Source organism: Melanotaenia boesemani, chromosome 3 (assembly GCF_017639745.1).
Source record: "Melanotaenia boesemani isolate fMelBoe1 chromosome 3, fMelBoe1.pri, whole genome shotgun sequence".
In the NCBI taxonomy this organism is placed as follows: Eukaryota; Metazoa; Chordata; class Actinopteri; order Atheriniformes; family Melanotaeniidae; genus Melanotaenia; species Melanotaenia boesemani.
In genome coordinates, this window is record NC_055684.1 from 37,109,174 (window position 1) to 37,128,239 (window position 19,066).

Here is a 19,066-nt window from a genome sequence, read left to right on the forward strand (position 1 = left end):
AGCATGAAATTTTATGTTACATTTTCCATACAAATAATCTAAAATACATTTAGAGGAACTCTTTTTAATGTTTTGAGTGCAAATATGTCTTAAATAAGAAACCTCAAAGTGAAAAGAAGTGTAAAAGTAATCACTGTAGTTTATGTAGCGCTTAATAAAATATCCCTGTCTTCATATTCAGATATAAATTAAAATCAAAGTCAGTTTTTAATACTCTCACAAAGGTACTCTATTAAAGCACTGAGCCTGTGCTCTGCCATAAAAGGAAAAATAAATAAAGTTTTACTGTCTCATTTCTGAAGAGAAATTAGTGAGTCTTCAATTTTCCTGTGTTTTGATTTAACATGTTTCGTTCAAACAGACCATATTCACTCAGGAAGAAGTGTGAGCCGCCATCAACAAGATAGGGACCAACAGGATGACAAATTAAACCCATCAGGAGCTCAGTTAGTATTGCTATATGCTCAGTTTCTGAATCTTAAGGCAAGAAGTGTACACAGCTTATGTCCAAAAGCACCACAGTCTACCACATCCCATCAGCTGACCACAAAAGTATCTGTGTGCATGAAGTAGATTACTTTGACTCCAGGGCCAACACAGAGAGACAAACAACCAATCACATTCACTATCAGGGAGAATTTAGTGACCAATTAACCTAACCTGCATGTCTTTGGACAGCGAGAGGAAGCTGGCATTAAGAGGCCAAAATAAGAAGCTTAACATGGCAATATGAACTGACAAGAAGAGCCATTACAGTTCTAACACTTCCTGTTCAAGGAAAACCATAAGGGTATCTTGCAGAGTCTCATATTGGGGTTGCAATATTTTGAGAGTCAAATACAGAATAATAACCTTTTGTTTGCTTGATTTATTCAAAGCCTATGAAAATAAATTGGCAATCTTTAGTAACCACAATGGAAGTGCAACAGTTTGTTCCTAAATTAGACTAAAATGTACTGGACATGTGTTTTTATCAACTCCAGTTCAGCATCAATGGGATAATAACACCTGGGTGCGCTGTTTGGGACTAATGATGCATCTTTTTCACTGCACATCACAAGCTTTTCAAAGAGGCTGACCTTTGGAAACTTTGATAACTGATTAAAAATATCAGATCTAGTCAAAGTCAGACTTTTTTATGAGATAGTTTTAGGAGCTGATCAGAACTACAAACAAAAGTCAGTGTACAGATGGAGCAGAACAGTCTCTGCCTTATGAAGAGGTAGTTTAACATTTGCAAAAGTCTGTCAGATCGGGCAAACTTTAAATGTGATGTAAGAAGGAATTATTTCATTACAGTGGACACAGTTGATTTTTTAGAAAAACAAAAAACAAACCGGAAATAACTGACAACCACAAACCAGACACATACAGTAGAGTTGACTGGGAGATGTGATCACAACTGATTGTCATGATCACGGTTTATGTTCTTGGTTTGTGTCACGTTTTTAGTTCATGTCCTTGGTTTGCCATCATGTTCTGGGGTTTTGTGCTCGTGGTCATGTTTAGTGCTGTGTTGCTCTTGGTTTCTGCTCATTAGTTGATCCTAGTCTGATTAACTCATTCACTTCACCTGTTCCTGATTAGTCCTTCAGTGTATTTATACCCCTTGGTTTTCCAGTTTCCTTTCTTAGATCCTTGCGGTTTATGTGTAGTTTTTTGCTGCTGTATGGTTCTGGTATTTCTTGAGTTTGGAATTAAATCATTTTTCCTGCCTCCTGCCTATGAGTTCTGCATTTTGGTTTCTCACTTCTCGGCCGCATCGTGACAGAGATAGTTTCAGATTTACTTACATGGTACATCTACCATATTATCATATTTATCTTTTCTATTGAACATAAACAAGATTGCTGCTGAATGAAAAATAGTCCCGTTATTGCAAAGTAAAAACTGTCAGTGACTCAGTTGAATTTGCCTCTTGATGAAAATGAGAACGTAATTAGGGAAGTAACAGCAAACATAATTTATCTTCACGTCCATGAAAAATGTTCCTTTCTGGAGCCGTGTTTCAAACTTCAAACTAAGTTCAAATTTAAATGTTCATCATAGACTAAGCTTCTCCTTTTCATTAATCACCTTCTTCTTTTCACTACCCTGCAAAAAGCCAGACTTCTGCTGGATTCTTCTTCCCTGCTTACCTTAATCTTTTCTCTCATCCTTTCTTTCTCACCCTGCATCTCTTTTTCAGTCCTCATGACATTCAGGAGAGTATGCCTCTACAGAAGAAGAAGAAATCCTTTGTTTGTTCCAGTTAGAAATGTTAAGAAAAGCAGAAAGCTGCTGAGGGGAAGGAGGGGGGTCGGCTTACGTTGGTATTTTGGTACAGCTAACAGGCACATATTAAAGCTTGTTGGCTGCACTGGAAGGAAGGGTTTTATTAGCCAAAGGGAGAAATAGAGAGAAAGGGAAGCAAATGACAGCATGAGAGGGGAAGATGGAGAGTGAGAGAGCAATACTGGCAAACGCCACTGTTTAACAGGGCTGCTCAGATCTAAACACTGAGCTGGCCAGTGATTGGTCGGTTGCGGTTAGGTCTTGGCAAGGGCTGCAGCGACAGCTGTTTGGAAATGATGGAAACCCCTGAGAAGCGAGAGCGCAACAACAATCCAGAATTACTGTGAAATTCTGTTGTCCCAGTCCATTCTCCCAACACAGCTCAGAATTATGCAGAATGAAAAATAGGACTGCAACAAATCAGCAAAACCGAAAAAAAAACAGCAGAATCAAATGAGAGACTGGTGTTGGTGCTGAAATTAACACAGTAATTTGATGCCTTCAGTCTTAAGTTCTCCACTGAGGCTTGTTTGTGGGCTTGTTTCATTTCATGCCTTCATCTCAGTCCAGTGGGACAGATCATAAAGACATCAAGAGCTGAAGCCTAAATAAAACTGAAGCATGCATGTTATTAATGCTCCTCGTAAAAAAAAAAAGAAGAAGACAAAAACAATACAAATATGAACAAGCTCATTTATTGGTGATCCAGCTATTTTGTGCAACTGCGTCCTGACAGCGTAGAAACAATAATCAATGTGATAATTACTCTACAGTTAAATCTCTCCTAACATGGTGAGCTTTACTCAACAGAGATCCAGATGGCGGCTTTGCTTTTCAGAACTGCCTTCCCACCAGATAACTGCAGAACTATGTAAATAGAAGAGGGCACAGTCCAAAGGCAGAACAAATCAACACATGGCATGAAATCCATCCACAAATAATGACAAAACTCATTTTCCCCCAAAAAATTAAACTACAAGAGGAGGTCTGTTAACAGCTATACATCACACTTCTGGTTATCCAGCAGAGGGACTAATAATAATACTCCTGTACACACACACATATCTGTTTCTCTGTTATTTTCTTGACATTCAGCCCCTCTCCATCCTGCAGACTTTAACTCTGCAGGTCTGTGTGCATCTGGCTGTCAAATCATTTGATGGTGTGTTGAGAACAAGCACAGGTGATGGCAGCAGCAGAGATAGCCCAGGATGCCTTGTAATGTGACTCTGTGACCAGCAGCTGAAGGGCTTGTTATCCACCTCAAAAATGCCACCTACTAGATGATGGCAGCCAATCAAGAAGCCGGTGATTTTACAGCACAGCTTTCTACTCCATGGACACTCCACTGACCGACTCTTCGCACAATTCACAGAACTCTGAAAGAAGAGATTTAAACGGATATTCGCCATCATGTTCATCTTCATTTACCAACACCGCCCTTTCTGTCTATGGGTTTACTCAGTCCCTTGTCTGTGTGCTGTTGTGAGTGGCATTTGGCTCATTTTCTGTGAAATGCCAGACTGTGAGGAAGTCAGCCATGCCAGGTGCATGGGATTGGCACCTAACTGTAATCTCTGGTTAACAGAACAATGAGCTGAAGGGGAGTGGAAATATGCTTGGAGAGAGAAATACTGCTATTATCAGCCTGCACGATCTTGAAACATATATGCATACACCAATGCAAAGCCACTGGATGTCCTTCCTTCTGAGCCACCAGATTCACTTCTTGGGAAAGTGACAGAAGGCTGTTCACAGGCTCTTTCAGGCTGCTTGCGTTGAGGTAAGAATGGAAAACATCCACTGGGGACTTGCTGTGAAATCAAACACACTTGCAAGGAAGGAAACAGAAAAACCTGCTTGTAATGGATTATATTATCATTAGAGATCCTAAATATAAGTGTTGAGTCTTTTATTAAAACAGATGAGCTTCACCTTTTTGCATTAGACTAAGACCAGGAGAGGCAGCTCCAGCTTACACATGTGCACATGAGCTGAAGGCTTCAAATTTAGTCATGTGGTGGATGAGAGGCTGAGATGTAAAGAAGGTTGGCTTAATAAAAGCACGCTTCATTTGCTGATGAAGTCTTGATGCAGACGTGGGTAGTCTTGCTTTAAGACATGTGATCTGACTCCCTCACAGCTCTTTCTCTCTCTCTCTTTCCAGCTGGGCTACATTGTAAAACACACACACATGCACACTCACTCACACCCGCTCTGCCTGTCTGACACAGACTCTACTTAGAGCGTTGGAGGGAGGACTGAAGCTCACACTATCAGCACAGCTTCTCAATGAGGGGATGCAGCCAAGAGCAGACAGAGCGGTCATTCCACTGGAGCCTTCCGCTGCACGCGTGAGAAGAAGACGACAAGTGAGGAGGGTAAATTAGCCCCCTGTCAACACCACATAGGAGTTTCACTGATGGAGAAGAGACACTCAAGGAAGGAGAAGAGATCTGCACGAATGTAGCTGATACAGCTGTGACATGATCAGCCTCCCAACCCTCAAATCCTGCCCAGTTTGTGACACGGACCCCTGGGGTTTTCGCTTTTGGTGACTGTGTTGCCAAGGATTTCAAAAAGAACCTGAACAGCTGGGGTGCAGAGGAGGGAGCACGGGGGAGGAGAACAGCATTTAAGCCCCTTTCGTGCAGTGTTTGGCTCACCTGGAGGTGGAATTTCGAGCAGAAATCCCTGGCTTCACAGAATGGATGGATTTAAGACAGAGGAGTGAGACTGCTAGGCGAGCAGGCAGTGATTCTGACTGAACTCTTTTTTTCTACTGAACGCACTGCTCAGGTAAGGGTATCAGACTTTCAAGGAATTCAGTTGGGATGGCTGAGGTGTGACTGGATACACTGGCAACTAAATGCTGCCTCTTAAAGAAGATTTGAGTAAATATGCCTTTAAATAGCCAATAGTGCAAGGAAGTGGGGAAATGTGAAGAACTGCTGCTACTAAAACCATTTTATATTCCATTAAAGAATCATCCTTTTTATCAGTTTGCTGTGCCAGTATAAAAATTGAGCTCATGTGCTCATATTAAGCAAACGTTAGGGAGCCATGCAGTATTTTGAGCAACATTCCAGTTAAAAATGTATTTACAGAAACTCATTCAGGGTGAATTCGTCCTCCTTTAAAACATCCTGACGGTCTATTTTTGGATTAGTTTGCTGAAGTTGTCTCCAGAGTCAATGAGAACTAAAATCTCTTCATATTTAGTTAGAGATTTGTTGCGCGCAGGTGCGTCGGTGCGCCTGCAGGTGTGCCTGATGTTTCTACTCCTTCTGCGTTTACTTTGTCACGCAGGACTTCGCTCCCCATCTGAGCCGTCTTGTATTGAGGATGAGCCAGAAAAATGAAATATTTACAAGCATATTCAGAAAGGTGCTCACACTTCGACAAATGAGACCCATATATATATATATATATATATATATATATATATATATATATAAAAGGATGCATTTAATATGTAAAGTTACTGTTTACTGACTCGTTTTTATTTAAAGTCTGTCGCACGCATTCGCATCTGGAGACGCGCTGTTGGTTTCAACCACGTAATATTTTTATATTTTCGCTGAGAGCGTCTTCTGTTTGCTGAGTAGAGCTTCGACTCTCCGTGGAATATACAGTTAATGCAAGCGCTTCTTTGAAGGAAATTGAACAAATCCAACTCGGCAAGAACATGTTTGGTTAAATTAAGAGGGGAAAAAGAGGGGAAAACAACCATTTGGGTCCAGTTCACGTTTCCTCTCAGATTATTTAGCGCACGGGTGGGGGATTTTTATTAGATATAGCCTATGCTAAATTATCTATGAATATTAAGCATCCAGTGTCACTGAAGGTGCAGAACGCCCGGGTAACGTTTAGTAGCCTAATGGCCTTAATCTCAAATGCAACACACTCAAAAAATACTCTACTTCTTTCTCGAAATAATTCGTTAGATTTCGTTTCATGTCACTTCCTTCAAAGATTTAAAACATTGTGCAGGCTTTTTTTATGCATTAGACATTACAGTTACATGAGAGCTTTAGATCAGAAAGTCACCCACTCAGCATGGGTTTTGTAAAATGTGAATCATTTGCTTGAGATATTGAAATATATATTATTTTAAAAGTGTTTAAGGTCAGTTCAAGGTTTAAAAATGTCTGTGAAGATGGGATCAGAATGTAGGCAGTATTTGTTTTAGAGCAGGTGTTGATGATGATGTACGAACTTCCTATTTATATTTATTTATTTATTGATTGTATATAGAGAATACCAATAACACCTGGAAAGGAGGGGAGCTTTATTATTCAGTAAGGGTAAAGGCGTGTCTCCATATGCTGGCCCTCACCAACCATTAGGCAGTTTTTGAGCAAATCCGCAAGGAGACTGCCTGCGCTCAGTCTTTGCAGCCTTCCACCATACTTTAGAATAATTTAGCTGCTGTTGTTAATAAATCCAATGTACGAATACAGCAGATTTTTGTCCTTGCTCTGCATTTAGTTGTCTTTGCAGGCTGCAGCAAGTTTGGACAAAACACATTTTTTTTCATGTCTTTTGTAGATATTTTCCATGAACTTTGTTTATACTTTTTTCCCTAATCCGTTCACTGTGTTAAAAAAAATTAGCCAGGCAGATTGATTCAAATAAATCCCCACAGCGGACACACAGGTATAATTATCCATCCATCCTTTGTCTGTACCCACTTATTAGGGTCACAGGGAGGGCAATATGTGTATGGTTTACCTCTTTACATTGTCAGATATGATAAAGAAAATGAGTTTAGTAGACACAGATTTGTAATAGATCCCTATTGTCCCCTTTTGTCACCACCAGCTGGGTGCCGTCTTGCAGATTTGGCCTTACCATGTCCTGGCTGCTGGCCGTGTGGATTAGCCTCGGCTTTCTGCTGCTGTGCCAGGCCACACTATACCAGACCATCCAGCAACACCATGTGGCCCGGCCCGGTCGCACTGACATCCTCACCCTGGGTACGTATGCCTGCCCCTTTCAGCCTCGCGGCACAGTGTTACAGTGAGAGATGCTGCCCTCTCTTTGGGGTGGCTATTGTCACTCTTGGCTGTTTGAAAGCAACAGAAAGGGACTGCTGCAGTATGTCAGGGAGACTTGCCATGACACTGGGCTGTAACATGATGATTCAAAGTGCTCATAGCCATATAGCATAAGCAAAGGGGAAGAACTGTGCCTAATTCCATGTTATGTGATTGTGACTTTTGCTTTCTGTGGAAGATGTATGGCTGACGGACTTTGGTTCATTTTCTGAGCAGCATGCTTCTTATTAGATCTTAACCTGATAGAATAAATGAAACAGGGAAATGGGAGATGATTGTGTGTCGAGGACTTCTTGACTACTGCACCATGAATCTTGCTGGGAGACTAAGAGCAGCACAAGCTTAAAGCAACAATCCATATTACTGTGCTGGTAGCTAGGGGGGCTTTGATCACTGTAGCTTAGATTGAAATAACAATTATTTTTCTCTCTTTTGCTCTGGAAATGCTTGGCAATTAAGCCAAACGCCTTCTGCACCGAAAGGGCTAAAGGGGAGGGTAGACGCAGTGGCGGATCTAATTCTCTGATTATGAAAAAAGCTTACTAAAATTGCTTATGGTGTATGTGGGAGTGTTACAAGGAAGGCAAAGGTTTTTTTAAGAGCACAGCAAATGCGTTCCTTAAGCTTCTAACAATGAGTGTGACTTCCACGCTGAACCATCGCACAGAGTGAGGCTTTCTCTGGATGCCAAGTGGCTGTTAAACATTGATGCTTGGTTCCCTTTGTGTGTGTTGGATTGCCAAGTAAAAATACAGTAATTGATGCACAGCAAGAGGAAGATACGTCACTGAATTCTCTATGCTTGTGAACACTGGTGACTTCAAGAGGCATGTCAGAGAACTGGCTTACTTTTGCATCGGAACAGCTGACACATGAAAATCCCTGCTATGATAGATAGAAAGTTCTCAAAGTATCCCGGTCCCCGTTAATTGGAGCAAGAGGGTAAGGGATGAGCAACAGAGAGCTCAAAATGAATTTTTAAAGGGTGGCTTCCAGTTTTCTTTTTGTCTGTCTTTTTGTCAAGCTTGGTGCCAAAGATGTACAAAGAAGTGTAAGGCTCAGTAAATGTCTGTTTTAAATAATGCAGTGGACCCAAAGGGAAAGACAAGGGGGGAAAAAATAGTTGTTGTCCTTAATACTCTTACCCCATCCACTTGTAGTTGTAAAAAAGTCATGCAATTTAAAGATGGGTTAGAGTTCAGGAATGTTCCCTTCTGGACACATCAACTCACATCCTTAACACACTCTCTGCTCATTGAGGCCATTATGATGCAGCATTTTCATGGATCCTCTGGAGATAATATAAGCTTACATTGTACAGATGGATGATAAACACACCTTTTAGATGACGTGGATTAGTACAAGCTGAGCTACTGAACTTAATGACATCACCAAGAGGTAATGAAAGTAGAGATTTCTGACAACACAGCAACATTCTCGCTAAGACCAATCTGTTCAAATTTAACTCAACTTCTGATTGCAAAACTTTTAAAGTTAACAGACTCTGATGGAAAATAGTCATAATTGGTCCTGACAGTTATAATCTGAAAATATCATGTTTTACAATCCCAATCAGCAGGCTTCCCTGGGGTAATGGTCTATCATAACTTGATGCTCAGAGGGAACATATTTCAGTTTTTCTACTGTTCTGCAACCATGCAATTTACTGTATATCATGTTTTTTTTTTTTTTTTTTAAGTGGATTAAGCTGACATCAATCTTACTCAACCGTGGAGAAGCGTTCACCCATCTAACCAGAACTTCTCTCTCAGAATTGAAATGCTATGATGAATATTTGAATTAGAATTGATTTTATAATTTGAGAAGCTCTCTTATTTCATTCAGGCCAGGGCCCTTCAGATATAAATAGACTTTTGATATGTAGGATGTAAAAAAAAAAGAAAGAAATCTTGTCTTGGAAAATCCATTGGCTTTCATGCTTTGTTGTTTTAAGTGTTCAAATAATGTTTCTGTGTTTCAAAATGATGCTGTAATTTACTTCCTTCCACGCAGTACATTTTAAGTGCTTTATCAGGTAAAGATACATACAATCCATTAGCTGATGTTATTGATTTATGCATTGATTCCTTTGCCAGGTATGGAAGAGGAATTGGTGTCCTGTAAAAACCAAGCCCTGCAATCTTGTTTTGTGGATCGTAAGATGCAGCCTGACAGACAAACTGAGAGACAAAGTGGTACAAAAAATATTAAAATCCATCTTGTATTGAAAATACAAAAATAAGAGACTATGTGGGTTTTGAAAGATAAGTTAAAGTTGTGATATTCTCCAATCTTCCGTACTATTGATGCATTTAACAGTATTTGAGAAATCTTAGCTTCTCTGCTTTTTGCAACACTCAGCCACCCCCCCCCCCAAAAAAAAATCTATCTATCTATCTATCTATCTATCTATCTATCTATCTATCTATCTATCTATCTATCTATCTATCTATCTATCTACACACACACACGCGCGCACACACACACACATATATATATATATATATATATATATAGGATAGTCAACGCTGAGGTGGAGATTGAGTATCGGGTTGCATGACTGCTTCGTCACCTGCTTGGAAAGCTGCTCCGCTCTCTTTCCCATGAGCCTCTACATCACACAGTCTCCCCTGCGTCCTGCTTGTGCAGCTGAAGATTGATGGTGTCCTGATTCTGGGCAGCCAATTCTGGTCTCTCAAGAAATAATCCACTACATTGACAGATGAGCTGAATGTGACATGACATACACAAGCCGGGCTATGCACTCTCCCCACCTGCCAACGCTGTGAGCAGAACGTGATTACTGCCAACTCTGCTGCTGCAGCGAACAGGCCACTCCTGTCTGCACATACTGGACTCTGTCAATAGTCAGTAAAAGTCTTACCACTGTATATCTTTCGCACTGCAAACTGGTGAGCTAGCAAGAAAAATGAGCTTTCCAGAATTTGTTTTCTCCTGAGTCTTATGGCATTTACATGTACTTAGCAGGAGCAGTGTTTGTTTACCACAATTCAAGGTGTACAGTTCAAATGATCTTACTGCCCTGGAGGATGGTTTGAACTTAACACTGTAGCTGCTGCTTTGTTTTACTTTGGCTTTGGCTTAGAGGTTATAGCAAGTTTCAGCTTTAATTTAATAAAACAGACCTTTAAACTCTGCAGTTTATTGCTGATGTTTTGTTTGACCATTAGGTTTGTCAGCATATGTGTGCATTATTAAAACGTTGTACATCGTACATGATCAAACTTACTGTTCATTTGAAAGAATGTTGTAATCAGAAGTTGAAGTGAAATGTAATTCTACCTTGAATAGCATCCAGAAATGTGATGAATTAATTTGTTATAGGTTGCACACTTCAAGATAAAATCAGTTATGTTTTATCTGAAAATACTGAAAACTAGTGCAGTTGTTCTGCTCTTATGCTTTTGCACAGTAAGTTGAAATGACTTGGAAAGTCTCATCTTAGATGATTTGAATGCATGTTAATGAGCTCATTGTTTAATGTGCCATAATGTGCTCCCTCAGCGTTCCAAAAGATTTGAGGTGGAAGAAAACATGTAATTACTTTGATTAACCAAGATGCATCATATGGCCAAATGAGAGCAACAGTGTGATCATGAGCTCAGCTGCATTGGGTAAATTAAGAAACATATCCTCAGTTCTGAAAACAGATCTTGTCTAAACATTGCCATGCTGATGTTAAACTGTATGTATTCACTGAAGCTCTGATGAGATCCCAAGATGAATTTTTTATGTATGGAAAACAATAAAAGATGTGGAGTGTTGAACCTAAACAGGGAGGTGATTTAAGAAAGCAGTTATTTTACAGATAGAACGACAAAAGTCTGAAAGCCATACATACTCGCTTTATTGTGATATTTTCATTCTTTCAATCACTGAAACGAAGGCTGGTTCAGAAGTTTAGAGTTTTTATGCGGCAGTGTTAAGAAAATAACTTCACTGACTGAAACTAAATGCACTCATACTTTTCAACTCATTTCCATACTTGTCCGTCTCCTGATTTCTAAACTTCAGTGTTAGCAGCTGAAACAATGTCGGGAACATGCCTTTTTTTCCTCTTCACAATCATATTCAAAGTAGTAATCCTCCCTTTTGGAGGTGGAAAAGCCTTTAAAGAACAAGCGGCGGATCCATCTGCGTTGCCCACATGAACATCTTTCCACATGGACGCTGTGGTGCGTTTTTGTTTTGCAATTAAATCAGCTTTATTTACATCCTCATTAAACTGTGGGGACTAATTAGTGTTACAATTGATGGTGAAAGAAAATTCAATTAAATAACAGTCACTTGAATGAATGTTGCCTTCATGGTATTTTTGTTAAGTAAATTAAAGAGAAATCTGATAGCTCAGCACTGGGTCATGTGGAGATACAGTAACATGGAGAATGAGATCTGCATACTTGTTTACATACTCATACATATATATGTATGCATAAGCTAGAGTACTAAAGTAAAAGTCACAGGCTACCCGCTTCCAAACTGCCAGCCCTCCTTGTAATCCTTTTAAAGTAATCTTGAACAATGGCTCTCCAGGATTTCTGGAGAATTCTTTTCTTTTGATGTCGGCTGATTTTTCACTCATTTTCAATTCAGTCCTGATCATTTTCAGAGGAATTCATTCATTTATTGAATGATTTGTTTAGACAAAGTCACTTAACATTGGCCTATAAATCATTTGGTACAGTACAGTACAGTACAGTACAGTACGATACGATACGATACGATACAATACGATACGATACGATACGATATGAGAAGGGATACACCCCACAATACAATAAGAAACCATAGAAACACGCCCAACGCAAGAGATGAACCAGTGTTGTGCCCACACATAACAGACAACTTGTTTTAAAATATTAATGCAATTTGTTACTAGCAGTCTGTCAGAAATGCATGTTATTCTTTTCCTTTCTGTTATGGTTGAGATGCCAAATAACTCGAGTTGGACTGAAAATCTGGACTTGTAGAGGGATGAGTTCTTCCCGGGGTCTAAACCTTAACTCAGCATTATGGGAAACAGCAAGAGATCCTCCGAAGAAGAGCTCTGAAAAGTCCTTCAAGGATCCTGGAGAGTTATTCCAGAACATTACTTAAAGAAAGCTCATCTATGAGGGATCAGGATGTGTTGAAGATAAACATGGCTATTCCAGATAATTAGGGCTGGGTATCGTTACTAATTTTGTAAATCAATTAGATTCTCTTCACAACAACGAATTTTGATTAGATTTTGATTAAATTTGATTTGATTCAATATCGATTCATTTACAGCTAATTATGTAACACCACCTATTTTTGTTAAATATTAAAAACGTTCTCAGATAATTTTTTTTTTCTTTTTACAAAACACTGAGTGCATTTACTTGACAATCAACATCAGTTATCTGGGAGTAATCAGATTACTGTAATAATCTGATCTCACACATCTACATGCATTTGTGAAGTACCGTAACAATACAGTGTTCTCCCAGATTCAGAGCCAGTGATAAAAAAAAATAAAAATAAAAAAGTGAAAGGACAGGACAGAAAAAAAGTGAAACTTTTTAAATGTCCTGATTAAAATTTCATTCAGTGGAGTCACTAAATATTCTTAAAGTTCAGATCGCAGATAATGTGTTGATGTTAATGAAACCTACAAAGAATACTGGATCCATTTCCAAGATCCAAGTCATAATACAACTCAGAAATTCCTAGAATGACATAGATTCAGCTTGTTCAGTGTTGCCGTGACGACCATGATGCTATCTGCCCAGAGCAAGAGAAATCTTCCATCTGCTCTTCACTGGAGCAAAATGCTTCCATCTTCACCTTCCTGAAAGAATCTAGAAAACTCTCATATTTTTGGCTGACGTGATTTCCTACACGTGCACTCTGACCTCTGACAGAAACCTGTGTGTGCACGCACGTGTTTGTGTGTGTGTGCTCACTGCTATGACATACAGTCATGTCAATCAGATAAATCGCATTAGACTTTTTACTGTTTGAAAAAAGGACAAATTATAAACCTGTTCTTGAGGAAATGTGGACGGAGGAAACAGAAGAAACCAGTTGTGTGTATATATGCTAAGACCTCGCCAAGCCTCGGTAAGTCACTGGAAATCAGGACATTTAAAAAATTGATTTTCAAGTTTTATGAATCGATATTGAATTTATTTAATTTGAATCAATTAAAATTGACTAATCAATTTTTTTAACCCAGCCCTAGAGGTAATGATGGCCAACCTTGCTAAAATTGTATAAACTGTTTTTACATTTTGGTTGCACATATTTTAATAATTTGCTGCACATATTTCCTGATTTGCTGCAGTAACTAATAAATAAAAGTTTGTTGCTGTCCAAATTTGTAATGACTGAAATGATCATGTTTTCCTGTATTCTTTAACTCAAAGTTTACTTCTCCATATATCTAAACTACCCATTTAAATTTTAAATTAAGCTACAGCTGAGTAAAAAATCCTCTTTTTCTAATGCAGATTTAATTAGAAATATTCATTTTGTGACGACATAACATCTACAAATCCTGCGGTTTGCCAACAAAGTGAAATTCTATAATCTACCTCCGTGTGGGATTATAATTGCTTTGAAAATGGTGGGTTTAGGTGGAGAACTCAACAGTACGATGTGATCTCTTTTTTTTTTATCACACAGCGTACACTTCAAGGTAATGAAAGAAGACCTGTAAAAAAAAAAAAAAAAAAAAACAGACAATAACTGCCTGATAGTTCAGGTGCAGAGCAGCGCTCTCCTTGCACCAGATATATTCTCCCAACTCTTCATCCACTTGTGCCCCCCACCACCCAACCACTAACCCCTCCCTCATCTCCTCATCTCTATCAGCCCTTAGACGATTTGTCATGGATCAGATGAGACAATTTGTCATGGATTAGTGCACTTAAATGTCTGTGTGATAGTAGAAGCAGCCAGTGGAAAAGCCCAGGAATCCTATTACGCTCCGTTTATGGCCAGAAAGACAGGAGAACAGAGTGGAGGTTGAACTGGTACTTTATATGCCTGTATACCACTTTTTTTTACTTTTTTCCTTCTCATGCAGTCAGATATTCACTTAAAAGAGAGCTCCACTTGTGTGTGAAAACTGGCAAAGCAGACAAGATCCTATGTATCTGTGTTCAGTTTTCTACTCATCTGATTAACCCACCACTTATCAAGTCCAGCAACCAATGTGATATTAATATGCCTCTCAAGCCTTCTCTTTCTACATGGCAGATGTATTTTGCTCTGTGCAATGGTAAGAGATGCACCGCTGTTCCCAATCATTACCTACTGTACTGATACATTTATTGCCAGCTGTGTCTGTATTTCAGATGCATCAGATCAGTTATTAATGAGTCAGTCAGTGTTCAGTGTTTCATACTCTGGCTTTGCAAATACATTTTTATCTGCATGTGATCATTTTGCTCTTTTTTTTCTTCTTTCTTAAGCCTTTAGCTTCACATGTTGCAGTGCATACTCTTCATTCTTGAGTGACTAGCTGGCAGCTCAAATCCTGCTCTTCCCTGATATCAGATAATTGCGTCAGATAGAGTGCACAGGTTCTACTGAGCACAGTTTCACCATATTATTTTCAATAATGTCAAGTTTCAAAACTGACAGTTCACACAGTAGAGAGCATCTTAAAATGACTCATTGGTACGCTGACATACAACTTTCTTATAGTGATATGGTGATCGATTTGTATAATCTAAATTTATTCATATATGTGCAGATATATTCATTCCAGCTACAGGTGCAGCACACCCAGGGCCAGCCTGAGCCTTTCTGGGGCTTTATATGAAAAATTCATTATTGTCATGGAAATAATAAAAAGGTTTGCAACCATGATTAAATAGTATAAAATTATGTTTTTTTTTGTATTACTATTTGTATTCAAGTTACTCAGTCATATATATGTGTTTTTCTTAATTATTTTTTGTTGTATTTATATCTGATCGAGAAATCTTGACATTTCAAGCACATTTGGTGGGGGTCCCTTGTGACTTGGGGGCCCCAAGCAGCAGCTTAGTTAGCTTAGGCCTTGGGCCAGCTCTGAGCACATCCATTTAATTTAACCCCCAAAAAAGACATTTTTATGTCATGTTTCATTGCCATCTTTATTTTTGCATTAACTTATGCAGCTTCTCCATCACCTCTGGGCTCTTCAAGCCCTACGCTGTCATCTCACAAAATTTAAACAGCTTGCTCTTTTTAATGGAGCAAAGTTGCCAGGTAATTGTGATGCAAAAAAGCTGCTCAGTAATATCATGTAAAAACTCTGCAGGGGGACAAATGTTACCCATTAATTTGAGTAAGGTTCACTTTGCTTAAGCAATTCATTTACCCAAACGGTAATCATGTTTGGGTGCTTTCTACCTTTCCCTAAACTCCTATCTCTTAGGGAGAGCCTGGCCAACCTTTGAGTCACTACCAACAGCTGGTGACCACAGGTCAGTGTAAAAACTTCGGTCAGCCGATATATAGGTGAAACAAGCATTATTTTAAGCATTATTCTGAATATGAGAAGATTCTGAATATAATCAAGTCTAATAATCTGCTAGTGCAGTAACATAATTACACTTGGTAGGATTTCCTGATATTAGAGAAAATATCTAGATTATCGACTGGTGAGAAACTTTTAAAAACATGTTGTAAAACACAGATTTTAAGTGACAAAACAATCAAAATTATCTGGTTATTTTTTTTTTCTTTCAGTGTTGTTTCGTTCTCACTTTGAGAGAAAATATCTTAAAACAAAAGAAACTCAACAAGATGATTCTTCTAAATTCAAGAAGGACTAACTAACAAAGCTAAAAGGGCAGCAGCACGGAGTCCGGCGGCCCCTACAAACTCATGTTGCTGAATGGAGGTGAGACTGACCAGGAGTGTTACGACCCCTACTCAAAACCAGGGGTATTCAGGTCGGTAACAAAACAAATTGGACAAAAGTTAAAATATTTACAATTGTTTATTACAAAGAAAATGGGTTCAAAACATTACAGAACAACCAAGGTAATCAAGTTCAGCAAAGAAAATTCAGTTAACACAAGGTGTCCTCAATCGAGGTAATAATTATCCAAACAATTATCAATAACAAAAATCCTCTTTCATTTACAAAACCAAAATCTCTTTACTTTATCCTTCATCTATTTACAAAACAAAACTATGTCCAAATATAACTCCCAAATATACTATACAAACCAAAATATTCTTACAATTAACCTTAACACAAAAATGGAACTTCTTGGATAACCCAAATCAAATACGTTTTCAACCAAACAAAAGATATCTGCTAAACCAAAACCCACAAAAAGAAGAAACCGCAGATTCTCAATTACTCAAAAAACACAATCGTTTATCTAACTAAACAGGGGAAGATTAATGCTCTTACGAACCACAAAGGGTAACTCAGACCAGCCACTACTACCGCAAATCCCCAAATTGGTGAGCTGTGGGCCAAAGGAACACAGCTGCCCTGATTACTGATAGCGCCTCCCTTTTAAAGGCCAGTATTCATGCTGGTTGGCTGTCGAGGAGGAAGCGCTGTGGAGTAGCCGTCCAATAAGGTCTCTAGGGTTTATCTCCCCCGAGGGAATGTGGAACCGGAGGCGACCAATCACCATAAAGGAGGGAGAAGTAGGAGGTCTCTCAGTCTCTGTGGCCAGGTGCAGGAGCGCAGGCTATGCAGTAGCTGTTGATATACACGCACCCAGGTCAGAGGCCAGGGGACAAGGAGGAATGTTCAACATCTACATGCCACTTCCTCAAATTATGAAAACAACCAAATATGTTACTAACTATGCTGATGACACGCAAATCTACATATCCTTCTCACCAAGAGACTACAGTCTGATCAGCTGCACTGATCAAATTAAAGATTGGATGTGAAAGAACATCCTCCAGTTTAATGAAGACAAAACTGAAATAATTGTTTTTTGGAGCCAGTGAAGAAAGATTAAGAATCAGCTCTCAGCTTCAAACACCTAATCTCAAAACTAACAACCAACCCAGATGTCTGGGAGTTGTCATGGACTCAGACCTATTATCACTTAAAGAACATATCTAGGATTAAAGGACTGATGACTCAGCAGGATTTAGAAAAACTTCTCCATGCATTTATCTTTAGAAGACTGGACTACTGTAATGCTGTCCTCACAGGTCTCCCTAAAAAGTCCATCAGACAGCTGTAGTTAGTCCAGACCGCTGCTGTTTGAGTCTTTACTAAGACCAGGAAAGTGGATCATAGAACCCCAGTCCTCGGATTTTTACACTGGCTTCCTGTCTGTCAAAGAATTGACTTCAAAATCCTGCTGTTAGTTTACAAAGACCTGACTGGTTTAGGACCGAAATACATTCAGGATCTTTTGGTTAGTTCTGAGCCAACCAGATCACTCAGGTCATCAGGGTCAGGCAGCGTTCAGCTTTTATGCTCCTCACATGTGGAACAAACTCCCAGAAAACTGCAGGTTTGCTGAAACTCTCAGCAGGGTTCAAAACTTTTCTATTTGCTGCCTTTTATCAAAACAACTGCCAGTTCCTCACACTGGAACTTTATTTCTTGCATTTTATGTATTTTACTTTAACTTTTGTTCTGTTTTTATTTATTTTTGTTTATTTCTTTTTAAAATCTTGTTTTTAATGCACTTTTTATTACTTCCAGCAAACCGCTGTAATGCTTTTAGCTTTTTTATGCAAAGCACTTTGAATTGTCTTGTACATGAAATGTGCTATACAAATGAAGTTGCCTTTGCCTTGGCTTAAACAGTGTCTTAGTGAGGTGATTTAACTTTATATGCATCTACAAAACCTAATTTAAAGATTCAGTAACTAAATAAGAAATAAAAGACATTCTCTCGAACACTGCGCTCTTGCCAAGTTTTTCATTCTCAAAAAAATTGATGAAAAAGACATTTTGGCTGAATATACGACTGTAAGACTTGGTTAGATAAACAATCTTTGCAGTGCAGTTTGCTCCTCTGTTATTTCATGGTTATAAAAGTTTTGGAGGCATTTTGGGTGCCTAGAAGGCTGCTGCTCGTTGAGCCCCAATGGATAAGATGCATTTTATTCATGAAAAGCAACATGACAGGGCCAAAGTTGGGGGTGGGGATTGAGCTTCACTCTCATGATCTCATCATTGCTTATGTTATAAACCTGTAGCTGGATCTATGAGTGTGCCTGGAAAAAGAAAAGATTTGACTAATGTTTGACTTTTGTTTAACTTTATGCTGCTGTGTTGTCACAGATGCATATCAAAACAGCGAGGATTTGGCTTGCAAATTGCAGCTTTTGCTTCCGGTCTGAATTTTTCTTTATATTTTTCATGGACAGTTTATGCCGCTAAATATTTATAGGTAAAAATCTATTTCTTCTTTAAAGCAAGCCTTGAAAGAGAGTTATTAACTGAGTCTGCAGTTGCCTCTGCTCAACAGAGCTTTGAGATGTCTTTCAGCTTATTTTTCTAGTTTCTTAGCTTGCAGCTGTGCTGTTTTGACTCAGTCTCAGGGTTTCCAGAGTGTTGTCTCAGCACTGAGAGGCAGTTTTTCCAGTGTATGCTGCTTGCCCAGCACCAAAAAGCAGACAGACAATATTCGTTAGCACCCAGTGAACATGATGTACTTCTAAAGAACAAGATGTTCCATTCAGCCACAGAAGACCAAAACAGAATTAATGAATATTGGACTTCAATTCATCGAGTGGACACGAAGCACAAGTGCAGA

General features: G+C 39.0%; 1 protein-coding gene across 4 annotated transcripts in view; it reads left to right on the top strand.

Annotated features, from left to right (window-relative positions):
• The first annotated feature begins 4,467 nt into the window (after positions 1-4,467).
• LOC121637341 (chemokine-like protein TAFA-1) overlaps positions 4,468-19,066 on the top strand; it is a 118,419-nt gene continuing 103,820 nt past the window's right edge. For 2 of the 4 annotated variants that reach the window (XR_006009829.1, XR_006009830.1), the window contains exons 1-2: positions 4,470-5,073; positions 7,099-7,253. Coding sequence is in view for 2 of the 4 variants with exons in the window: in XM_041981435.1 (XP_041837369.1) it covers positions 7,130-7,253 (124 nt within the window). In the remaining 2 variants the exon portion in view is untranslated. Of the gene's footprint in view, positions 5,074-7,098; positions 7,254-19,066 lie in introns of all 4 variants that reach the window. The other 2 variants (XM_041981435.1, XM_041981436.1) reach the window with 2 other exon arrangements.